This window comes from Macaca thibetana, chromosome 15 (genome assembly GCF_024542745.1).
Source record: "Macaca thibetana thibetana isolate TM-01 chromosome 15, ASM2454274v1, whole genome shotgun sequence".
In the NCBI taxonomy this organism is placed as follows: Eukaryota; Metazoa; Chordata; class Mammalia; order Primates; family Cercopithecidae; genus Macaca; species Macaca thibetana.
This window is the reverse complement of record NC_065592.1, coordinates 45690632-45715079: the sequence shown is the minus strand read 5'-3', so window position 1 is coordinate 45715079 and position 24448 is coordinate 45690632. Positions and strand designations below refer to the sequence as shown.

General features: G+C 44.9%; 2 protein-coding genes across 2 annotated transcripts in view; both read left to right on the top strand.

Moving 5' to 3' along the window:
* Positions 1 to 5642, top strand: part of LOC126938110 (phospholipid-transporting ATPase FetA-like) — a 110471-nt gene extending 104829 nt beyond the window's left edge. Inside the window, exons 24-28 of the mRNA XM_050762285.1 lie at positions 717 to 800; positions 2607 to 2852; positions 3022 to 3160; positions 4326 to 4456; positions 4554 to 5642. Of these exons, the coding sequence (XP_050618242.1) occupies positions 717 to 800; positions 2607 to 2852; positions 3022 to 3160; positions 4326 to 4456; positions 4554 to 4745 (792 nt within the window). The 3' untranslated portion in view covers positions 4746 to 5642. The remainder of the gene's footprint in view (positions 1 to 716; positions 801 to 2606; positions 2853 to 3021; positions 3161 to 4325; positions 4457 to 4553) is intronic.
* Positions 1 to 24448, top strand: part of CCDC107 (coiled-coil domain containing 107) — a 232499-nt gene that overhangs the window by 42647 nt on the left and 165404 nt on the right. The window lies entirely within an intron of this gene.

Genomic DNA, 24448 nt, shown 5'->3' with positions numbered 1-24448 from the left:
ATGCAGTGCTACAAAAGCCACTGAATGCCACTAAGCAAGTAAAGAGTCCAAAGACTGGGCAAAGTGGCTCACGCCTGTAATTCCAACACTTTGGGAGGCCAAGGCAGGTGGATCACCTGAGGTCAGGAGTTCGAGACCAGCATGGGCAACATGGCAAAACCCTGTCTCTACAAAAAATACAAAAATTAGCTGGGTGTGGTGGCGGGCGCCTGTAGTCCCAGCTAGTCAGGAGGCTGAGGCAGGAGAATTGCTTGAACCCAGGAGGCAGAGGCTGCAGTGAGCCAAGATTACACCACTGCACTCCAACCTGGGTGACAGAGCAAGACTCCATCTCCAAAAAAAAAAAAAAAAAAAAAGTACAAAGGTTTACATGCCTAAGAGTGCAGGGGTACAGCTAGCATCACTAGCAATCACTCTGGGTCCTTCCTGTGCAGTGAGGGGCTGTATAGGTTACGGTGGGATTGGTCCGGATCCACCTTGAAAGCTTGGTGTGGCCTTACTGTATCCTAGGACTCAGGGTTCTAACAAGTAGGATCAAGTAGAGACTGGAGTCAACAATCTCAGTCAGGTTTCTCCTGCAGTAGGTTAATGTGGTGGGGGGGGGTGGGGCGGGGGGCAGGGGTCAAGGGATAAAGATGGCTATCTTGGACCTGGAAGGTGGAGCTGGGACTGTAGAGAAGAGAGGAGCCTATGAAATCTCCTTGGTATTCTTCCAGACAGTTTATGAGACCTGGTTTATCACGTGCTACAATCTGGTCTACACTTCCCTCCCTGTCCTGGGCATGAGTCTGTTTGATCAGGTAAGATCCAGCAGCAAGCTCCTGGTCAGAGTTGAAGCCCCTGGGCCCTTGAGGAATATCCCTAAGAATGAAGAATACAGCAGGAGCTGGGCTCTACAAAATCCAGTGTAAAGGGAATAATTTCCAGAGCGGGGAAAGGAGCTCATCACCTAGATAGGTATCATGAGATAAAGTAAAAAATCCTCCTCAACAGAGAATAATCCTCAGTTTTAGAACGCCAAGTTTTCCTGTATCAATTTTGTCTTTGTAGAGAGAAACATGGAAATTGTGCTGTACAGTAAATTGAGTATATATAAAAGTAATTAAAATATACATGGAAAAAAATAAGGAAAAAATTGAGTAACATAAGCAGAATATGAATTGAAAAAATAAAGAAAAGAAAATAGAATTACTGGGATAGGACTGGGTAACGTATGGGACTTCAAACAAGAGAGACTCCTTCAGGGAGAATGAGGATGAGACAAGCCAATGCAGGAAGGCCTGGGTGGGAGTCCTGAAGGCCAGGCATAGGAGTATGGGTGTGATAGTTTATATCATAAGGAGCCAGACTAAGGGATACCATCTGTCCCTGTCAGAAATTCCCTGGGCATTGAGGGTCCTGCTACCCCACCTCTCCCTTGTCTTCTGCCCCAACCTCTAGTCCTGGGCACATGGAGTAGAAAATGAGTCTCCAAAAAGGAATAAAGTAGCTGAAATAGGACATCATGGGATCATGGCTCCTGGTCTCCATGGGAAACAGCTCTAAAGGATATTCTCCAGGAAGTAACTGCTAACCTCAGAACAACAAGAGGGATGGGTTGTATTACTCAACAGTCCATCCAGCTTCAGTGGCCTAATTCTAGGGATCCATCTCTGAAGCCATCTTCATCTCCTAAATCTGAAACTTTGGATACAAAGCTTGGGGCTTTGTATCCAAAGTTTCAGATTTAGGAGATGAAGATGATCTAATGTCATCCATTTAGAGTAATTTTTTTCACCTTCAGTTCACCAGTAGCTATGGGAGTGGGAGCCACATCACAGAACAAGAATACCTCTAAAAGACTAACTGGTCTCCATTAATGTCCCTTTCTCCCACATTGACTTTTGACATAAAAAATATTCAACTATGCCCGGGCACAGTGTTTCACACTTGTAACCCCAGCACTTTGGGAGGCCGAGGCAGGCGGATCACTTGAGGTCAGGAGTTTGAGACCAGCTGGCCAACATGGCAAAACCCCGTTTCTACTAAAAATATAAAAATTAGCCAGGTGTGGTGGCGGGCGCCTGTAATCTCAGCTACTCAGGAGGCTGAGGCAAGAGAATTGCTTGAACCTGAGAAGTGGAGGTTGCAGTAAGCCAAGATGGTGCCACTGCACTCCAGACTGGGTGATAGAGCAAGACTCCATCTCAAAAAAAAAAAAAAAAAAAAAAAAAAAAAATATATATATATATATATATATATATTCAACTGAAAGAACGCTTACACCTGGGACTTATGTCCCAGCTGCCTCCCCCATCTCAAGCTCCAGTCCTCCCTCCCAGCTACCCACAAGCCTAGTTGCCCCCAATTCTAACTCCCTCCAAGTCCTTCCCATCATCCTGACCTTCTCCCAAACACTACCCAGATCCTGGCCTAGAGAGTAGGACTTCAGGAAGGGTCTGTGGTCACTGCTGTGTTCTCTGGTTCCACTTCTTAAGTAATCCATAAGGAAGCTCCTAGGCAGCCTGGCAGTAGACCTGGTGAGGGGAGAAGCCTCTCCTCTGATGAAGATGGGACCGTCTATGGAGAGACCCTGAGCCTCCCTCCTTACCCTCTGATGCTTCCAGGATGTGAATGAGACATGGAGCCTCCTTTTCCCAGAGCTGTATGAGCCAGGCCAGCACAACCTCTATTTCAACAAAAAAGAATTTGTGAAGTGTTTAATGCATGGGATCTACAGTTCCTTCGTGTTGTTCTTTGTCCCCATGGGGACTCTTTACAATGCAGAACGAAATGATGGGAAGGACATCTCCGACTACCAGTCCTTCTCCCTGGTGGTGCAGACCTCCTTGATCTGGGTGGTCACAATACAGGTGTGGCCAGTGGTGGTGGGGGTAAGGGGATTGGGTGGGGGTGTCTCTGAAAGAGTGGGAGGAATAGAGGGAGGGAGTGTGGGAAGGGAGCAACCTTCATTACATAATTGGAGGAGGGAGGTAGCTGACAGGTCCCAGATTACAGGTCCCATAAGAGGGTACTTTTCAGATCGTCCTGAAGACAACCTACTGGACAATGATAAGCCATGTCGTCATCTGGGGTAGCCTGGGTTTCTACTTTTGCATGTCGTTCCTCCTGTACAGTGATGGCTTGTGCCTAGCATTCCCTGACGTCTTCCAATTCCTAGGTAAGGCCCTGCCCAGTGGGCGCAGGGTGGGGAACCAGGTATATTTATTTAATAAATGTTTACCAAGAAGCCATTACTATGTGCTAGGGTAGAAATATAAATAAGACATGGTCTCTGTCCTAAAAGGGCTCAAAATGTAGCTAGGGAAATAAGTTACCTTATTCGAGTTTCCAAGGTATTTTCAAACGTCTTATGAGATTTGTGCTTTATCAGCAACAATTTCTAGAGTCATTTTAGACCCTGGAGGGGTGTTTTTGAATTAAAGGACTCACATCTAGGCTTCTTGGTTCCAGTTCAAAGTCCTTTATGCTGTGGCATATTGCCTTATTGTCTCCCAAAATTTTTCCCTCTCTCTCATCTCCACTCTGCTGAAGACAAAATACAGAGAGTAGATATGTAGACATAGTTGGCTCCCATCTTTTTGTTTTTATTTTTAACTTTTTGAGATTCTGTTCCTCTATCTCTGTCACCCCTGCTGGAGTGCAGTGGTGCAATCTTGGCTCACTGCAACCTCTGCCTCCCGGGTTTAAGCGATTCTCGTGCCTCAGCCTCCCCACTAGCTGGGACTACAGTCGTGCACCACCATGCACTGCTAAATTTTTTGTATTTTTGGTAGAGATGTGCTTTTGCCATGTTGGCCAGGCTGGCCTCAAACTCCTGGCTTCAAGCAATCTGCCCACCTGGGACTCCCAAAGTGCTGGGATTACAAGCGTGAGCCACCACACCTGGCTCTCACCTTTTGTCAGGCCACTAACTCATTTTTCTCCTTCAAACCTTTTCTTTTTTAAATTTTTTTACCTTTTTTATTTTTATTTGTTTGTTTTTTCCTCCTCCAAAGCTTTCTTTCCCATTTTTGGATGCAGGCCAGTGCTCTAGGATTCCCTCATAACCTACCCCTGCTCTCCTATCCTGCCCTACCCTGCCCTGCCTGTAGAGGGAGAGAGAGGCGCATGAATTCACAGTGACTTTGGCTGCGCAAAGGACCCAACTGCAATTCTTTTGTGTTTATATTATTTCTCAGGAGCCTAAACTAACTCCAAATCAGTAACTTCCTTCTTTGGACTAGAGAAGTGTCTACCTTCTGGCTGGTAACTCCTACCCCTGGTCCCACCCCTGTCCTCCAGGCTCTGTTTCAGCCTTCCCCCTCCTGGCTCACTGTTTACAGGTGTGGTCAGGAATGCTCTGAACCAGCCGCAAATGCTTCTGAGCATTATCCTCAGCGTGGTCCTCTGTATGTTGCCTGTGATTGGGTACCAATTTCTTAAACCACTATTCTGGCCTATCAGCGTAGACAAGGTGAGTGGAACAGAAAATCTACCCAGATATAATTCATGGCCTTCTTTTGCCTTTGCCTCTGTGGATGAAAACCCTATCCCCCATGCTCTGGCTATAGGTTTTTGACAGAATTCAAGAGTGCAGGAGACTTCCACGGCAGTCCCCAGTCCGGACCAAACTGAAACACTCAAGCACTCGACGTTCTGCCTATGCATTCTCCCATAAACATGGCTTTGGGGCCCTCATCACTTCTGGCCAGACAATGAAGTCCAGGATGTCCAAGAAAAACACCCTTTTTTCAAAAAGATAGAGGCCCTAGGGAAATTCCAAAGGAGGCAGTCAGTGCTCTTCCTCCCTCGTATTCATGAAACTTAGGAAGAATTAGAGTCCCTGGGAAGCCAGCATAAACCTGCTCCTTCATTCTCACTAGGGACTAAGCCTCCTAATTGTCCAGAAGGCTATGCCCAGGTAAGGCAAGGAGAGGTAAGGAAAGAGCCCCCAGATGTCTGCCAGAGTTGCAGCATTTCAATAGAAAAAGAAAAAGGAAAAAAAGAAAAACAAAAAAAGTAACCTCAGGCCTGCCTCCCACCGTCTCTTGCAAGTTTTAATCCAGACAAGCATAAGCATATGTAGAGGTAGGGGGTGACAAGGGACAGTATGGGGAAGGGAAAGGATGATTGGACTAAAAAGGATTTTACTCTGGGCCCTATCTCCTATACTCAGAGCAAGCATAACCTTCCCAGGGCCCTACACGAACATATCCCCATCTAGGCATTGTTCTCAGGTTTATCTGGGAGATTCAGAGTAAGTCTTTTGTTGGCGTTGGGTAGCAAAAGAAAGAGGCAGCTGTGAGGAATTGGTCTTAAAAAGCTGAAAGAGGGTTTCTGGACCATAAATAAAAAGAAATGAAGGTGGCTCCTGCCTGGATAGGACAATTCAAGGTTTTCCCTTCTGCCCGCTGTGACTTCTCTGACTCAAGAACTGATACCTGCTCAGGCCTCAGAACTGAGAAAGGGATACTGCAGGAGATTTTAAATATTCTTTTCTTGAGGGGACGTAAGCCATAATTGGTGAGCATATGTCCTTATTCCATAAAATTATTTTGAGAAGAAATTGTATGTACTTGGAAAATTGTTTCTAAGGAGTTTAGAGTTGGAACAATAAATTGCTTATTTTGGAGCAGAGAGATTTGTATGGTCTATTGGGACCCCAGTGACAAAAATATAATCTGAGCAATACCTTTGGTCCAGACTCTCATCAACCTCCCCCTTCAAATTAGACCAATACTTCCCCTTTTCCCCTCTTCTTTTTCTCCTTTTTCAGCTCTACTTCACTTTTCTGCCCCCTCTTGCTAAACTCTAATTTGGCCTCACTATGATCACATCTTTTACCAATATGACTCTATCCTCTTTGCATATGTTAAGTATTGTTTCTTAGGTTCTTTGCTTATCTTTCTCTGTACCCTTTTCCTGGGTGACTTCATCCAAACTCTCGACTTCATTTACCCACAGAAAGAAGATTCACAGTCTCTAGCCCAGATCTCCCTGCTAAGGTCCAGATCCATATATTAAACTGGCTCCCAGACCTTTCACTTTGTCACACCTCCAGAAACTTACACTCAACCTGTACTAATCATTTTCCCTCCCAGTTTTACTCCAGGATGCCACCACTACCGTCTGAGTTACCCAAGCCCAGACCATAAGAATCATCCCATACCTCTTCCTCTAGCTCGGTTTTTCTCCGAGCTTTTTCTGTTTGTTGAGGTTTTTCTCCCTCTTTCCTTTGTCTAGATAATGTCTGCTCTTAATTCTTAGCTTGCGTCACTTCATTTAGGAGCCTTTCCTGAGAACACAACCTCCAATTCTGAGTTGGATGCCTCCTCCTTGCATGAGAGCACCTTGTATCTTTCTCTTATTTTCCTGTCCCAATATTTGACTATATTATCACTCACATGCTCATTTTGATTATGTCTTAATTCTCTGTCTTCTCTGCTAGGCCATGAATAATCTTGAAGACAAGAATTTTGTGTCACTTTTTTATTCCCATCAACCACCAAAATGCTAGCACCTAGATTATTTATTTATTGATTATTATTTTTTTTGGAGATAGAGTCTCACTCTGTCACCCAGGCTGGAGTGCAGTGGTACAATCTCAGCCCGCTGCAACCTCTGCCTCCTGGGTTCAAGCAATTCTTGTGCCTCGGCCTCCTGAGTAGCTGAGATTACAGGCATACACCACCACACCTGGCTAATTTTTGTATTTTTAGTAGAGATGGGGTTTCACCATGTTGGCCAGGCTGGTTTCAAATTCCTGACCTCAGGTGATTCACCCACCTCAGACTCCCAAAATGCTGGGATTACAGGCATGAGCCGCCATGCCTAACCTATCTGCCAAGCCTTAAAATTAGTTTATGACTGTATTAGTCAAGTAAAGACCTTCTTCATGTCTTCTCTTTCCTGTCCTGCTCAAGCCCCGGAGAAAAAAGAATTAGGAAGCTAAGGGAGGGAGGAGAGGTAAGTAGAAAAACAGACATCTACAAAGCCCACTGAACCTGGCCACGTGCAACAGCCAAGCTGAAAGATAAGGAAAAGCATAATTGTAAAGGTTGAAGTTTTAAAAAATTATTTCATTAAATCACTTTAACTATTAAAGTGAAACTTAAAGTGACAAGTACTGGTTGCCACTAAAAAGGACCATTCACTAAGTATATTTCGCATCAGCACTTGTTCCTTCACCTTGTACTTTCATGTTATAGAGATGACTTCTTTCTGTAAACTTCATGAACCAACCTCTGTTGGCATCCAACTTTTCTTCTGTAATTTCCTCCCCAGCCTTCATAGAATTGAAGAGAGTTAGGGCCTTGCTCTGGATTAGGTTTTGGCTTAAGGGAATATTGTGGCTGGTTTCAGCTTCTATACAGACCACTCAAACCTTCTCTGTATCTGCAATAACGCTGTTTGGCTTTCTTATTTGTGTGTTCACTGTAATAGCACTTTTAATTTCCTTCAAGAACTTTTCCTTTGCATTCACAGCTTGGCTAACTGGTGTAAGAGGCCTGACTTTCAGCCTGTCTTGGCTTTCGACATGCCTTCCTCAATAATCTTAATCGTTTCTGACTTTTTATTTCAAGTGAGAGATATGTGACTCTTCCTTTCACTTGAACACTTAGAGGCCATTTGGGGTTATTAATTGGCCTGATTACAATATTGTTGTGTCTCAGGGAATAGGGAGGCCTAAGGAGAGGGAAAGATGGGAATGACCGGTTGGTGGAGCAGTCAGAACAGGCATTTATTAAGTTTGGCATCTTCTATGGGTGTAGTTCATGGTGCCCCAAAGAAATGAAGAAGGAACACTGTCCTGGCCCCAACATATACCCGTGATTCCAGCTCCAAATCGTCTACCAAATCTTCTAAGATTCATGCAAAGCATTTTGGAAAATACACATCATTTGGAGGATCCTGGGAGTCATTCAAGACTATTTGCTTTACCTTATCCCGCCCACCCCCATGACACATTCAATTAATCACTAAATTCTACAGATTTCTATACCCTAAATCATCCTTGAATCTATCTCCTCTTATCTAAGCCTTCAGCCACTGCCTTAATTCAGACTCTCTCAGTTCTCATAATAATTATCAATCTCCTAACTGGTCTCTTTACCTTCCTGTAATTCAATATCCACACTCCTACTAAAGTGAAATTTCTAAAGCTCAGATCTGTTCACATCACTCCCCTGCATGAAATAATAGTGCCAATAGCCTTCAGAATACAATCCAAACTCAGCCAGGTGCGGTGGCTTATGCCTGTAATCCCAGCACTTTGGGAGGCTGAGGCAGGTAGATCACCTGAGGTCAGAAGTCCAAGACCAGCCTGGCCAACATGGTGAAACCCCGTCTCTACTAAAAATCCAAAATTAACTAGGCGTGGTGGTGGGCACCTGTAATCCCAGCTACTCAGGAGGCTGAGACAGGAGAATCACTTGAACCCGGGAGGCAGAGGTTGCAGTGAGCCAGGATCACACCACTGCACTCCACGTGGGGTGACAGAGTGAGACTCCATCTCAAGAAAATAAAATCCAAACTCCCAAACATACATACAAGGCCCTTCTTAATCTTGCTGCTGCCTCCCTCCTACACTTTGCCCATGCTTAACTATGCCCATACTACTTGAGTTTCCCTAAAGCATCATGCTTGCTTTCTTTGTTTTTTGTTTTCTGAGACAGAGTTTCGCTCTTGTTGCCCAGATTGGAGTGCAATGGTGTGATCTCAGTTCACTGCAACCACCACCTCCCAGGTTCAAGCAATTCTCCTGCCTCAGCCTCCCAAGTAGCTGGGATTACAGGCATGTGCCACCATGCCTGGCTAATTTTGTATTTTTAGTAGAGAGGGGGTTTCACCATGTTGGTCAGGCTGGTTTTGAACTCCTGACCTCAGGTGATCCGCCCACCTCCGCCTCCCAAAGTGCTGGGGTTACACGCATGAGCCACAGCACCCAGCCTCTTCGTTTGTTTGTTTTTGAGATGGAGTTATACTCTTGTTGCCCAGGCTGGAGTGCAACAGTGCGATCTCGGCTCACTGCAACCTCCACCTCCCAGGTTCAAGCGATTCTCCTGCCTCAGCCTCCTGAGTAGCTGGGATTACAGGCACCCACCAGCATGCCCAACCTAATTTTTGTATTTTTAGTAGAGATGGGGTTTCACCATGTTGGCCAGGCTGGTCTTGAACTCCTGACCTCAGGTGATTTGCCTGCCTTGGCCCCCCAAAGTGCTGGGATTCCAGGTGTGAGACACCGTGCCCGGCCAGCATCATGTCCCTTTCTTATGTCCCTGTGTTTTTGTATATTCTTTGATTTGCAAGTTTCTGGAAAACTTAAGAAATACTTTGAAATGGGTGTCCTTTTAACGGAATGTTGGGTGCTATTAAGGATCCTTGGGAATTATTTGATTATATTAGTGGTGAGAGGCTTTGATTTCCTTTGACTAGGTTCCTATTTTACAAGTAAGCTATTTTCTAACTCGTTGGAGTTAGAAGTTAACTTCAGAATACTGATAATAAATAATGCAAAAGATTTTCTGCCCATAACAATGCAAATGATTCCTGTTCTGGGTGATGCAAATGAATTTTGTCCATTAGAGAACAGACATTTCTAAGTCAAATCTTCATTTGAACTGGTTTTAATATCTTACTGGTTCTCTCATTAGTTAGTTTAATAAAACATTTGAAATATGTTCATTGTATATTTGTATAAGGCTCTGCCAGGTGCAGTGGCTCACGTCTGTAATCCCAGCACTTTAGGAGGTGGTGGCAGGTGGATTGCTTGAGCTCAGGAGCTCAAGATCAGCCTGGGCAACATGGCGAAACCCTGTCTCTACCAAAAATGCAAAAAATACCTGTAGTCCCAGCTACTCTGGAGGCTGAGGTGGGAGGATCGCTGAAACCCGGGAAGTCGAGGCTGCAGTGAGCCATGATTGCACCACTGCACTCCAGCCGGGTAACACAGAACCTGTCTCAAAAAATAAAAAATAAAAATACTTGCATAAGGCTCATTATTTTACCTTTTTGAAAGTTACTCTTTAATATAAACAACAGGAAGTAACCCACAGTAGCTGAAGGAACAATGAGATTCCTATGAATGGATACAAGGATGCATCATGATCCTGGGGAAGGAATCCAGCTGGGCCTCATAAAGAAGTGGAACCAGCTGCTGGAAGGTCCCAAGAACCTAGGGAGTAGTCTCTTTGTGTCTAGACTTGCTTCTCTATGTGCAACCAGTTGATCTTCCTTCTCAGCAAACTGGTTTTCAATGCTGCTCAGGCCAAACGGGCAAGTAGAAGATAGCTACCGCATAGCTCCCAAATTACCCTTAAGTCCAATTTAAGTCTGAGCAGATATGTAGCTCTTTGTCTCCCAATTCCAAATTCTCAGAGAAGTAATTCTAATTGGTCTGGTTTGGCTTAAGTCCCCAACCCAGACTATTTAACTGGAGGATCACACTGTACAAGCATGCGATTCCTCACTGGTTCCCCACTGGCAATGCTAGCCCTCTCCACGTCACCCTTATTTAAGCCCTCAGAACTTTATTTCTAACATTCATATTTGATCTTGTCATTCCTGCCTCTGCAATAAAGCCCTTGTGTCTCTCCCAATTCCTTAGTTGTCATAGGCCCTTCATTACCAAACCCTGACAGGCTCTCCTCAACTCTCTCCATTGCCTCCCACACTTCTCAATTACATCGGTCTTTTTGCCCCTCAGTTGGTTTGCACATGGTAATTCTCCCTTTACCTCCCACTCATTCTTCAATATTCAATTCACACTACTTCTGTGAAGCCTAAAGATGCACTATACATCCTGACATTTATCTGCTTCCTTGACTGTGACCCCCGTCTCTCTTTCAGTGAATATGGAACCTAGAACAGTCTTTTTTTTTTTTTTTGGAGACAGAGTCTCGCTCTGTTGCCTAAGCTGGAGTGCAATGGTGCAATCTCGGCTCACTGCAACCTCCATCCCCCGGATTCAAGTGATTCTCCTGCCTCAGCTTCCCGAGTAGCTGGGATTACGGGCATGCACCACCACACCGGGCTAATTTTTGTATTTTGAGTAGAAACGGGGTTTTACCATGTTAGTGGTCTCGAACTCCTGACCTCAAGTGATCCGCCCGCCTCAGCCTCCCAAAGTGCTGGGATTATAGGCGTGAGGCACTGCGTCCAGCCGAACAGTCTTCTCAATGGGTGATATGGTTTTGTTAGTGGTGGAAGAGATGTGAGTTACCCCAAGTTACCTGCAGCCTATCCTTATGGGTCTGTAGCAACTTTGGTCCTTGCTTCATTAGAAGGAAGAATTCAACTGTGGGGCATAAATCAGAAAAAGAGACCAAGGCAAGTTCCAGAGTAGGAAAGGAAGTTTATTTAAAAAGGCCTTAGAACAGGAAAGAAAGTGCCCTTGGAAGAGACCCAAGCGGGCACGTGAAGGTTAAAGAGAGGTCAAGTGCCTAACCGTCATCCTGGGATTTTACAGGCTCGCCTCTTTCCCATGATTCTTTCCTTAGAGTGGACTTCCCGAATGTGCAGTGCTTTCCTTCCCCTATTCCGGTGGAGGGTGCCCCCAGAAGATCATAGGTTACCATTTTTGTCTCTTAACACGCATGCCCGGAAAGTTGCTTCTCCCTGAGGCCTGCATTCAATTAGCATTTTGATGTTAACAGGTGTGGACCATCAAGAAATGGCCTCTTCCTGTGCTGCCGAATTATCCTTTTTAAAGAAGCAATGAGATAATTATGGAATTGTCACCGGTAGAGGGTCTGACTGCAAGTTGTCCAGGTTCTTGGCGTTTTGCACAAAGAATTGGACAAAACGCCCAGCAAAGAAAGAATGAAGCAACAAAAGAAGGAAAGCAGGGATTTATTGAAAACGAAAGCACACTCCAAAGTGTGGGAGCAGCGCAAGCAGCGGCTCAAGGGCCGGGAAACAATCTTCCTGGGTCCAAATACCCGCTAGAAGTTTTCCATTGGCCACTTCATGCTCACCTCATGTAAATGAAGTGGTAGCTCACAATCAGTCTGCTTGGTTGCAGAAAGCAGCCAAGCAGAGGCTGAAGTGAAGTTACAAAGGTCACATCCCTGTGCAAACATCTGATTGGTTTCAAAAACCAACCAATCAGAGGCTAGGGTGAAGTTACAAAGTTATACTTCTTTTTTTTTTTTTTTTTTTTTTTTTTTTTTTTTTGAGACGGAGTCTCGCTCTGTCGCCCAGGCTGGAGTGCAGTGGCCAGATCTCAGCTCACTGCAAGCTCCGCCTCCCGGGTTCCCGCCATTCTCCTGCCTCAGCCTCCCGAGTAGCTGGGACCACAGGCGCCGCCACCTCGCCCGGCTAATTTTTTGTGTTTTTAGTAGAGACGGGGTTTCGCCGTGTTAGCCAGGATGGTCTCGATCTCCTGACCTTGTGATCCGCCCGTCTCGGCCTCCCAAAGTGCTGGGATTACAGGCTTGAGCCACCGCGCCCGGCCACAAAGTTATACTTCTATGAAAAGTTAGACTCGCCTACAATCAGTCTAATTGGTTGCAGATAGCCAATTTCCCATCTGCTGGGCAGAAAAGGTGGGGGGTTTTGTTACTTAGGTGTGGAAAGTTAGGGTTTTCCTTTCAATTTAGTTCCAGGAAGTTGGCGTGAACCAGTCTTAGGTTCCCTGCCTCCAGTCCCTATTGTCCTGCCTCAGAACCATCACCCTACATCCCTAGTGGGTAGCAGGGGAGAACCCTCTCCCGCCCCGCTCATGCCTAACTACCTGTAAGAGTTTGGCTGTGTCCCCACCCAAAATCTCATCTTGAATTGTAATCCCCATAATCCCCATGTATCAAGGTCAGGACCAGGTGGAGGTAATTGGATCATGGGGCTGGTTTCCCCCGTGCCCTTCTCGTGATAGTGAGTGAGTCTCACAAGATCTGATGATTTTATAAGCGTCTGGCATTTCCCTTGCTTGCACTCGCTCTGTCCTGCCACCCTGTGAAAAAGATGGCTACTTCTCCTTTGCCTTCTGCCATGATTGTAAGCTTCCTGAGGCCTCCCCAACAATGCGGAACTGTGAGTCAAACCTCTTTCCTTCGTAGTATTTCTTCATAGCAATGTGAGAACGGACTAATACAGTGGGTTTCCCATAACATTTGCAGGATTGCCTGCCCCATCCTCCTCTGGCTGTAAACAGCAAGAGTCACACACACATCCGGCCATGAAGGGCAGGGGGCGCATGGGTTCTATGTTTCACCAGGGCTTCCGAACCCTGGCTATGCACGGGAGGCCAACCCCACCTCACCCCACCCCACTCTACTCCAGTGGTTCTGAGTCGGTCGTGTGAAGTCAGGCCTCCGTTTGTCGTTGTTTGGTTAGTTTCCACACTAGGTTCTACTAGGAAAGCCAACGTTGAGAACCGCCGCCTCAGGCGAAGCTGGGCGCCCACACCCACCGGCCATGGAGGCCCGCGGACCCGCGCCCTAGGTTTCCCTGGTTTTCAGTACCCGAGAGCCGCGCGTCGCCAGGCACCACCCCGCGGGGGCGGGCGCGGGCTGCAGAAGGCGGGGCCACGGCGGAAGCCTCGCCGCTCCCCTAGCGGGAAAGCTCTGCGCGTGACTCGGCTTCGCCCATCGCTGCGGGAGCCAGGGAGGGGGCGAGCACCTTAGGCCGGGCGGACCGAACCAACTCGCCGCCCGGAGGGGCGGTCTGAGGGCAATCCAGATCGGACCATCGCGCCAGGCCGACAGGGGCCGGCGTTTCCAACCCGCCCGGAGGGAAGGGCCGCCGGCGCCTCTAGCCTGCAACGCGACCCCTGGAGGGCGCGACACGCCGCCGCCGCTGCCGCCACCGGCGCGGAAGGACGAGGCTGAGGCGAGAAACGAGGTAGGAACGCCTCTCCGGAGGCGAGCAGGGTCCCACAGACCCACTGCCCCGCGTTCCAAGGACTCCCTTCGGGGAGGGCCTGTCTGCCCACCTATGTGCTCTCAGCGCCCGCCCTTCCCTTCAGCCCTTCCCCCTCGGCTGCACCCGCCCTCTGCGTCCGCCCCGACCCCCTGGACAGACCTCGTCCCCAGCCCTTCTGACCCTCGGCCTTCTCCTGACCCTTCAGCCCTGCGTCCACGGGACCTTCAAACACCCACCACCCACCGTCCCTTTAGGCGCTACCCCAGATGCATCCCCAACCGTCTCCTCAAATTGCCCCCTTGGGGACACCCTCCCCCACAAAACGACCCGCGCCCAGTAGTCACCTTGGTACCCCAAGACCCTGTGACGGCTTTGGGGAAGCGCGGCCGCCCGGCACCCAGGCCCGCCACTGCATCGGGGTCCTCCCTACTGCCAGTTCCCGGGCGGGTCCTCTGCTCCCTCCACCCCTTTAGTCTCTGCCTCCCGTTATTACCTGCCCGGCGTCGGCGTCGCTTCAGTCTCCGTCCCTCTGCCATCCAGTTTTATCTGGAGAAAACCTTTGGCTTGGCAGTACCCGTCCCCTACTACTGCACTCACTTGCTGCGAAGGGCACTGTGATCCTGTTAGCCACGGTTGGCTGCGGCCCTCCTGGCCGGCTCTGCGGACACGGGGAACTGTCCTGGGGGCAAGGACGGTACACCACTCATCTTTGCATCCCCAGTCCCCAGCACGGTGCCTGGCACATGGTAGTGTTGCCAGTGGAGGGTCTTCACTACCAGTTGTCCTTGGCGTTTTGAACAAAGAATTGAACAGCGAGCGGAGGAATGAAACGCAGGAACGAGTAGACCAGAGTCAGGCAAGGATTACCACTATGTGAACAGTGTCCGTGATAAAGAAACAGGCCTCAAAAAAAATTTTAATTTTTTAAAAGGCGGAATTTTCAAAGGACAAAGGGCCCTGAAACCTGTTTTTGTTTATTCCTAGGTGGGTGACCTGAGCAGGGTGACCTGAGGGTATCAGGGTTTGGGTTCCTTGGGGAAGCAGGTGGTATCGCTGAGGGATGAACAATGGCTGGAAAGCTGCAGGAGTTGATAAGCTAGAAAGTAGTTACCTAATTAGTACTGGCATTATTGTAACTGGGGCTCAAAGTATTAGCAAATAAAAGTAGTGACTGGATTTTCTTAGCCGGCCCCTTAGATATTAAGTAGTGGTGGATGGCTTAATGGAAGGAAGAGCAGATCCAAACTGTATGCCTGGTATTCTGTTACTTATGCCCCTCCTGCTGTGTGGCCAGCCACTGTTTCTCTTCTGTTTTGAGCCAGATTAGGATCCCTCTGATTTCTATGCTGGTGTTTAAGATTCCTTTTTGAAGCCACAGTTGCCTTAACTAGAGGCTGGGCATGTTCTCATTCACCCATTTCTAGTTTTGATTTATCCTTTTCCACTTTCTGTCTCCCACCCTCTGATATGTCTTTATAAAGTCTTGGATCAGGCCAGGCATGGTGGCTCAACCTGTAAGCCCAGCACTTTGGGAGGCCCAGGTGGGCGGATCACTAGAGGTCAGAAGTTCAAGACCAGCCTGGCCAACATGATGAAACTCCATCTCTACTAAAATTACGAAAATTACCGGGCATGGTGGTGTGCACATGTAGTCCCAGCAACTCAAGAGGCTGAGGCAGGAGAATCACTTGAACCTGGGAGGCAGATGTTGCAGTGAGCTGAGATCCTGCCACTGCACTCCAGTCTGGGTGACAGCGACGCTCCGTCTCAAAATAAAAGCCTTGGATCACAGCATGGGGAGGGGCTCCTGAGCTGGATGGATTAAGCAATACAATTTTTTTTTAACAGTATCTTTTTAATGGCCTTTTCTACTTTTTCTTGTCTAGGCTCCCTGTTAAGACCTCAGTTACCCCAGAACACCCTGGGTTATTTTTTCCTCACCTCCAATACTTCAGTGTTGCCAGATAAAACACAGGGTGCCCAGTTAAATTTGAATTTCAGATAAACAACAGGGAGTCCTGTATTTTTACTTGCTAAATCTGGCAAGTTCATGGGAAGGGCTTATATGTTCTATTTTTCTCTCTGGGGCTTATCTGCAAATTTAGGATAATAGCTCACCCTTTTCTTCCTGTTACTCATACACAATGACTATGCACCCTGCTAAAAGTCACTTGACTGAAGAGATGGTTCACTTCATGTTAGGGTAAGGGCGGGCTATCTAGAGATGGTCTGATTGATCAGTATTGAAGTTACCCAGGAAAAAAACACCCATTCAGACACTGGTATTTAATATAATTTTTGTCAAATGAGTTCATCATATAAAACGAGCGCATTATTTTGAGTAGCCAGATGTCAACATTGCTCTGAGAGAGCTAGGTGATGGGGTAGAAGGGAATTTTAACAGCAACAAAATAACTCATAGCAGAACTTGTGCTGTACCATATTTACTCTTTATTGTGGTAAAATAAATAAATATATATATATATAACATAGAATTTACCATTGTAATCATTCTCAAGTGGCATTAAATATATTCACATTATTGTACGACCATTACTGACATCAATCTCCAGAACTTTTTTTCATCTTCCCAGACTAAAACTCCGTACCAGTAAGACACTAAATCCCCATTTTTCCCTACTCAGCCTGAGGCAACCACCATTCTACTTTCTATCTTTGAATTTGACTACTGTGGGTACCTCATATAAGTGGAATCATGCACTATTTGTCCCTTCGTGACAGGTTTATTTCGGTTAGCATAATGTCTTTTTTGTTTTTTTGGGTTTTTAAAAAACTTATTTTAGGTTCGGGGGTACATGTGAGGGTTTGTTATATAGATTAACTTGTTTCACAGGGGTTTATTGTACAGATTATTTCATCACCCAGGTATTAAGCCTGGTACCCAATAGTTATCTTTTCTTTTTTTTTTTTTTTTTTTGAGACGGAGTCTTGCTCTGTTGCCCAGGCTGGAGTGCAGTGGCCGGATCTCAGCTCACTGCAAGCTCCGCCTCCCGGGTTTACGCCATTCTCCTGCCTCAGCCTCCAGGTACCCGCCACCTCGCCCGGCTAATTTTTTGTATTTTTTAGTAGAGACGTGGTTTCACCGGGTTAGCCAGGATGGTCTCGATCTCCTGACCTCGTGATCCACCCATCTCGGCCTCCCAAAGTGCTGGGATTACAGGCTTGAGCCACCGCGCCCGGCAATAGTTATCTTTTCTGCTCCTCTCCCTCCTTCCACCCTCAAGAAGACCCTAGTTCCTGTTGTTTCTTTGTGTTTATACGTTCCCATCATTTAGCTCTCACTTATAAGTGAGAATATGCAGTATTTGGTTTTCTGTTTCTGTTAGTTTGCTAAGGATAATAACCTCCAGCTCCATCTATGTTTCTGCAAAAGACATGATCTCATTCTTTTTTACAGCTGCATAGTATTCCATGGTGTATGTGTACCACATTTTCTTTATCCAGTCTGTCATTGATGGGTATTTAGGTTGATTCCACGGCTTTGCTATTGTAAATAGTGCTGCAGTTGGTTAGCATAATGTCTAAAGTTCATCCATATTATAGCCTGTATCAGAACTTCCCTCCTTTTATTTCTATTTACTTTTTTGAGACAGAGTCTCCCTCCATCACCCAGGCTGGAGTGCAGGACACGATCTTGGCTCACTGCAACTTTTACCTCCCGGGTTCAAGTGATTCTCATGCCTCAGCCTCCTATGTAGCTGGAATTACCGGTGCATGCCACCCTGCCCGGCTAATTTTTGTATTGTTAATAGAGAGGGGGTTTCACCATATTGGCCATGCTGGTCACAAACTTCTGACCTCAAGTGATCCACCAGCCTCTCAGCCTCCCAAAGTGCTGGGATTACAGGTGTGAGCCACTGCACTCAGTCAGAATTTCACTCCTTTTAAAAGCTGAATAATATTCCATTGTATGTATACACTATATTCTGTTTATTCATCTGTTGATGGATACTTTGGTTGCATCTATCTTTTGGCTATTATGAAAAATGCTGCTGTGAACATGAGTATACAGATATGTTTGAGTCCCTGCTTTTAGTTTTTGTGGGTATATACCCAGAAGTGGGGTTGCTGGATTGTATGGTAATTTTATGTTTGTTTATTTATTTTATTTTATTTTTGAGGAACCACTGTTTTCCACAGTGGCTATAGCATTTTATGTTCTCATCAGCAATGCACAAGGGCTCCAATTTTTCCACATCCTTGGCAACACTTGTTTTCTTTTTTTTAAATAACAACCATCCTAGGCTGGGCATGGTGACTTATGCCTGTAATCCCAACACTTTGGGAGGCCGAGGTGGGTGGATCACCTGAGGTCAGGAGTTCAAGACCAGCCTGGCCAACATGGTAAAACTCTATTTCTACTGAAAATACAAAAACTAGCCAGGCATGGTGGCGCACACCTATAATCCCTGAGGCAGGAGGCTGAGGCAGGAGAATGACTTGAACCAGGAGGCTAAGGTTGCAGTGAGCTGAGCTCATGCCACTGCACTCCAGCTTGAGTGACACAGCAAAACTCCATCTCAAAATAATAATAATATAACCATCCTAAGTAGTGTGAAGTGATAGCTCATGATTTTGATTCATATTTCTCTAAGGAAAAGATATTGAGCATTTTTTCATGTATTTGATATCTATGGGCCATTTGTATATCTTTGGAGAAATGCCTATTCAAGTCCTTTGCTGATTTTTTTTTTTTTTTTTGAGACGGAGTCTCGCTCTGTCACCCAGGCTGGAGTGCAGTGGCCGGATCTCAGCTCACTGCAAGCTCCGCCTCCCGGGTTTACGCCTAATTTCATTTGTTTGCTTCTGGATATCCAGTTTTTCGAAAAACCATTTGTTGAAAAGACTAACCTTTCCCCACTGAATGGTATCGGCTCCCTTGTCAAAACTCATCTGACCAGATATGTGAGGGTTTATTTCTGGTTGACAGGATCCCTTGAGATTCTATATGAATTTTAGGATGGATTTTGCTATTTATGCAAAAAACATTGTTGGGATTTTGGTAGGGATTGTATTGAATCTCTAGCTGACTTTGGGTAATACTGACACCTCTAATGATAGCAAGTTTTCCAATTCATGATCAAGATGTTTTTCCATTTATTTATGTCTAATTTCTTCCAGCAGTGTTTTGTATTTCTCAGTGTACAAGTCTTTCACTTCCATGGTTAAGTTCATTCCTAAGTATTTTATTCTTTCTGATGTTACTGTATTGTTTTAATTTCCGTTTCAGATTGTTCATTGTTAGTTTTTAGGAATACAGCTGTGATTAGACAAAGTTGCTCCAAAACCAAAGCAAAAGAACCATCAGAGAGTGATGAGCGAGCTAGTAACCAGAGAAACTCTCGAGTCAGTGGTTGAGTTAGCAACGGAGGAGGAGGGCTTAGATCTAGACAGAGTCTGAATGAGAGCATGCAACAAGTGGGGACCTACCTCAAGGCTGCAGAGGTTGAGGCATGAGAGAGCCAAACCTCAATCGAGCAGGTTCTCAGGAAGCTCTCAGAGAGGATCACAGAGAATCAACAGGAAACAGGGAGTCTCTAGAGAAACTCGACTTAAAATTAAGTCAGGCAGTATCACCAATTGAGCCATAAATAATAGGCTCATCTCCACAGAAACAAAACTCGGTGCATTAAATCTTCTTTTGTTTCTACAAAGGCTCCCCAAGGGTTGGCTAACCTTAGAGATGCTATGTCTCCTGCACCTGCAGTCACTTATCCTGATCTATCAAGCTTGCACTTGGCCAGCCCATCTGCTCCTCCTGCTGAAGGTAATGCATGGGATCCATGCTCAGACAATTGTAAGCCAAGTTCTGTGATACGTCAACTCCTGGTGTTGTCCTATTTGAATATCCTAAATTTCCCACAAGAGTTGTCATGAATGTAACATGTAAAGTTACTACCACTGATGATTCCTCTGAAGAATTCCATGCAACCATCAGAAGGTGCAAGATTCTAGAGACTTACATATCTTGGGCATTTTCCAGGAGTGCTCCTTCAACTATCGCCCTTCACCTGATCAAGCTGGATGTACTATAGTAAAACAATATGTAACAGATCCATGCACTTCATGGTGGTATTGTGGAAATGGCCCTGACATATGGCCACTCACTTGACAGCTGTACAAAAGACAGTTATGTTTTTGCCTAGAGGATGCTAAGGTTAAAATTGTCTTTATTGCTCATCTTCCCCACTTATACTGAGCACACGTGGCATAGCCGAGATTAAACTAGGAGTGTATATACTTGAATCTGGCACCAAGTTATCATTTAATCCTCCCAAAATGAATAGTGACTACACAGTCAAGCATTTTTAACGGGCAAGTACTTGAGCACCCAACCCATGTAAAATTTGACAATCTGCACCTGTCCTTCCCCTTAGATAGTGAGTACACGTTTCTAGATGACAGGTTCGGTGTAGACTGTTCAGATGCATCTGGCCAAGTTGTCGTGATGATTTCTTATTGAGGGAAGAGAAATACACCACAGCAGTACATTGTGGATATGTTGACTCCATTAATTGATAGTGCAGTCATCACTGAGAAGCAACATTCAGTCTTTTCTTGCAGATCCTCACTGTACAACCCCTTACTGATATGACCCCATTTGTTGAGCACGTTGTGAATGAAAAGAACTTAATTGGGTTAGTAAACTGGAGAACTGTTTTGTTTTGGCGTTGCAAACCCATTTGGGTAGAATTTGTTCCATGGGTCAACAACTCTCTATACCCTGGCCATGTATAATATCACAAGTATGTATTACCAGCCATATACCCAAATACTGTATGCTACTTCTCCTCAAGTCAGCAGCAGATTGTATGTCCTAATAAACACATCCGTGGGAAGCTATCTCAGGACGACAAGATCTTCATCATACCCCAAGAAGATCTCCAGACCTAGGGTGATTAAAACATTAACTGCGGACATTAAAGACATTGATATTATTAATGATATGCACACTCATGTCCACTTAACTGACCCTCTTGCATTGGCAGTGGGCCCATTAGTAGATGTAGAGGCTACTAAACATGAGATCATTGGGCATGCAAATTCTGTCTCTTTCACTCCTTGGGTGCAGGATTTATCACTTCTCTGTCCCTGTGGAACATTGTGAAAAATATGTATCTACATCTGTCACACTTAGACCAAACGTTGTTTCTCCTATCTCTTGTTGTAACTGCCATAGGAAAATTATACATGTACTGCAGGACTGTAGAACAACTTTGCCTATATTCTCAGCTAATTAAATTTAAAAAAAAAAACACCTAATTTCTATGTGTTGACTTTGTACCCTGCAGCATTGCTGACACTAATAAATGATTAGTATATTTGCAACTAATCATTATTAGTTCTAATGTTTTTGTGGCATCTTTAGGGTGTTCTCCATACAAGATCATGTAATCTTGGAACAGAGATAATTTTACTTTTTTTTTTTTTTTTTCCAATTTGGATGCCTTTTATTTCTTTTTCTTACCTAATTGCTCAGGCTAAGCCTTCTAGTACCATTAAATAGAAATGGCAAAAGAATGCCAGGTTTGGTGGCTCATGCCTGTGATCTCAGCACTTTGGGAGGCTGAGGCAGGCAGATCATGTGAGGTCAGGAGTTCGAGACCAGCCCGGCCAACATGGCGATACCCTGTCTCTACTGAAAATACAAAAATTAGCCAGACATCTTGGCGCCTTCTTGTAATCCCAGCTACTTGGGTAGCTGAGGCAGGAGAATTGCTTGAACCCGGGAGGCAGAGGTTGCAGTGAGCCGAGATCATGCCACTGAGCTGAGATCATGCCATTGCACTCGAGCCTGGAAGACAGAGCGAGACTCCGTCTCAAAGGGGAAAAAAAAAAAAAAAGCCAGGCACGGTGGCTCATGCCTGTGATCCCAGCTCTTTAGGAGGCCGAGGTGGGTGGATCACGAGGTCAGGAGATCAAGACCATCCTGGCAAACATGGTGAAACCCCGTCTCTACTAAAATTTAAAAAAAAAAAAAAAAGCCGGGTGTGGTGGCACGTGCCTGTAGTCCCAGCTACTCAGGAGGCTGAGGCAAGGGAATCACTTGAACCCAGGAGGCAGAGGTTGCAGTGAGCCAAGATTGCGCCACTGCATTCCAGCCTGGTGACAGAGCAAGACTACGTCTCAAAAAACAACAACAAAAAAGAGAAATGGCAAAAGTGAACCATTTCTCTTAACACACGATCCTTATGCGATTGTTAATTTGGTATGCAAGTCCTTAATAGACACTGAAAACATTATTTTAGCCTGGTATTTTATTAATGTTAACAGTAGTGAGGCCGGGCATGGCAGCTTACGCCTGTAATCCCAGCACTTTGGAAGCCGAGGCAGGCAGATCACTTGAGGCCAGGAGTTCAAGACCAGCCTGGGCAACATGGTGAAACCCCAGCTCTACTAAAAATACAAAAATTAGCTGGCGTGATTGCATGCATATGTAATCTCAGCTACTTGGGAGGCTGAGGCACAAGAATTGCTTGAACCCAGGTGGCAGAGTCTGTAATGAGTTGAGATTGTGCCACTGTACTCCAGCCAGGGCGACAGAGTGAAACTGTGTCTCAAAAACAAAAATAACAACAAAAATAGTAGTCCTCAAGAAAAGTTAAATTATAGCCTACATAATACATTTTTAAAACTTCTACCAAAACAAAGTTTTTTAAAAATTGATTTTGATACTTTAGGAAGAAACCCTCTTTTCCTTGGAATTCTTGTTTTAATAAAAGTCTTTTATCTTCAAGAAGATGAGATGGTAAACTCTGAGGTATGTGTTGTATTTTTGGCTTCTTGTGTGAGTTCCTGCAGACAAGGACAATAGACTGATAATTGGGTGTAAAGAAAAATAGGGCCAGCCAACTTCTGGCTAAAATTTAATTATCTTAGGATCAAAAGTCTAAACTTAACTTGTTTATCTTAGGATCCAAAAAAAATCTATATTTAACTTACCTGTTTTTATACTTTGTGCTTCCTTTCTTTTCCTGTGTAATTCTTTTAAAAAAAGAAAATGCACCCTTGTATTTAGTATACTTAGGGAAAATGGACATTTATTTTTATCCACGCCCAGGCAAAAGAAAAAGAGCAAAGTTCTCCTAAAGGCAGCATAGATAGGATTTAGATGAACCCAAGGTAAAAAGCAAAAACTGCAGGGGAGAAAGTTGGGAACCTACTACTAGTCCCATTCATCCTGGAGTTGTTTCTCTTCCAAAATGTTACTTGTTTTTTGAAAGTTGTTTATTTCTTTTTAAAGATAGAGTCAAACTTTGTTAAAGTTGGCTGTATTCTATTTATTTAAAGTTATAGCCAAACAGAACAGCTTATTTTTCTAGAGTTCTGGATAGCTAGATTTTTTCTATAAGACTAATGATTTCCTTTTAAACATCTCCCAAAGCCTAGTGATTCAGACATTTCTGTGTTACCGTATTAGTCTCTTTTTATGCTGCTGATAAAGACATACCCAAGACTGGGCAGTTTACAAAAGAAAGAGGTTTAAAGGACTTAAAGGCAAGGAGGAGCAAGTCACATCTTACATGGATGACAGGCAAAGAGAGAAAGCTTGTGCAGGGAAACTCCCCCTTATAAAACTATCAGATCTTATAAGACTTATTCACAATCACAAGAACAGCATGGGAAAGACATGCCCCCATGATTCAAGTACCTCCCACCAGGTCCCTCTCACAACACGTGGGAATTCGAGATGAGATTTGGCTGGGGACACAGACACAGCCAGACCATATCACTTATCTATTACTGTATAACAAAACACCCCAAAACTTAGTGACTTAAAACAACAATTGATTATATTTCACAATTTTGTGGGTGGGCTGGTATTTTTTGTACTTCTAAAAAGAGTTCTAAGAATGCTTTTACTAGGAGCACTACTGGAATGAGTTAAATTTCTCAAGGTGGCTACTTTGTTTTTCGAAGTTTTAAAGATTATTTGCTCTTGCCAATTATTCCCTCATAACCAATGTGACCACTTTGAAGGACACATCTTATTTGGTGATACAAGAGCTATTCTACTTTAAAATATCACTCTCTTTAGTTTTATATTTATAGCTATAGTTAACTTCTTAGATAGCATAATGTCTCTTTCAGTTTATATGATGATTTATATAATGTTCTTTGCCTGATATCCAATGCAGCAGCCTGCAACCGTATTAGTTTATTCATCCTTAATGACAGTGGCTGGAGAAAGGAGGGCTGGAAGCAGGATCACCTGCCTCATTATACATTTGTGAGTCCTTTCTGACAACCAGGTGATGGTGTTGAATAGCTAACAAGGAGCATTTATCTTATGAGGAAAAAACAGCTGTGGTTTTTTATTGGCCTGTGAGAATCTGTAGTAGAAAATAAAGAATTTCAAACTTTTTTTAAAACAGACTTTTGTTCAAATATATTCTACAGGAAAGGGACTCAAAAAGAGAAAAGTTGGGCTGTTTTGGTTGAATGCATGGAGTTGGGAGAAGTAGAGTCTAACCTGTTCAGGTTTCCCTCTTTTCGTCTACATCCCCTTCACTTCCTTTTCAAAGTCCCCTGAAGGAACTCTGTAAAGAATAGTTCAGAAGTCATTGATACAGGCCCGGTGCAG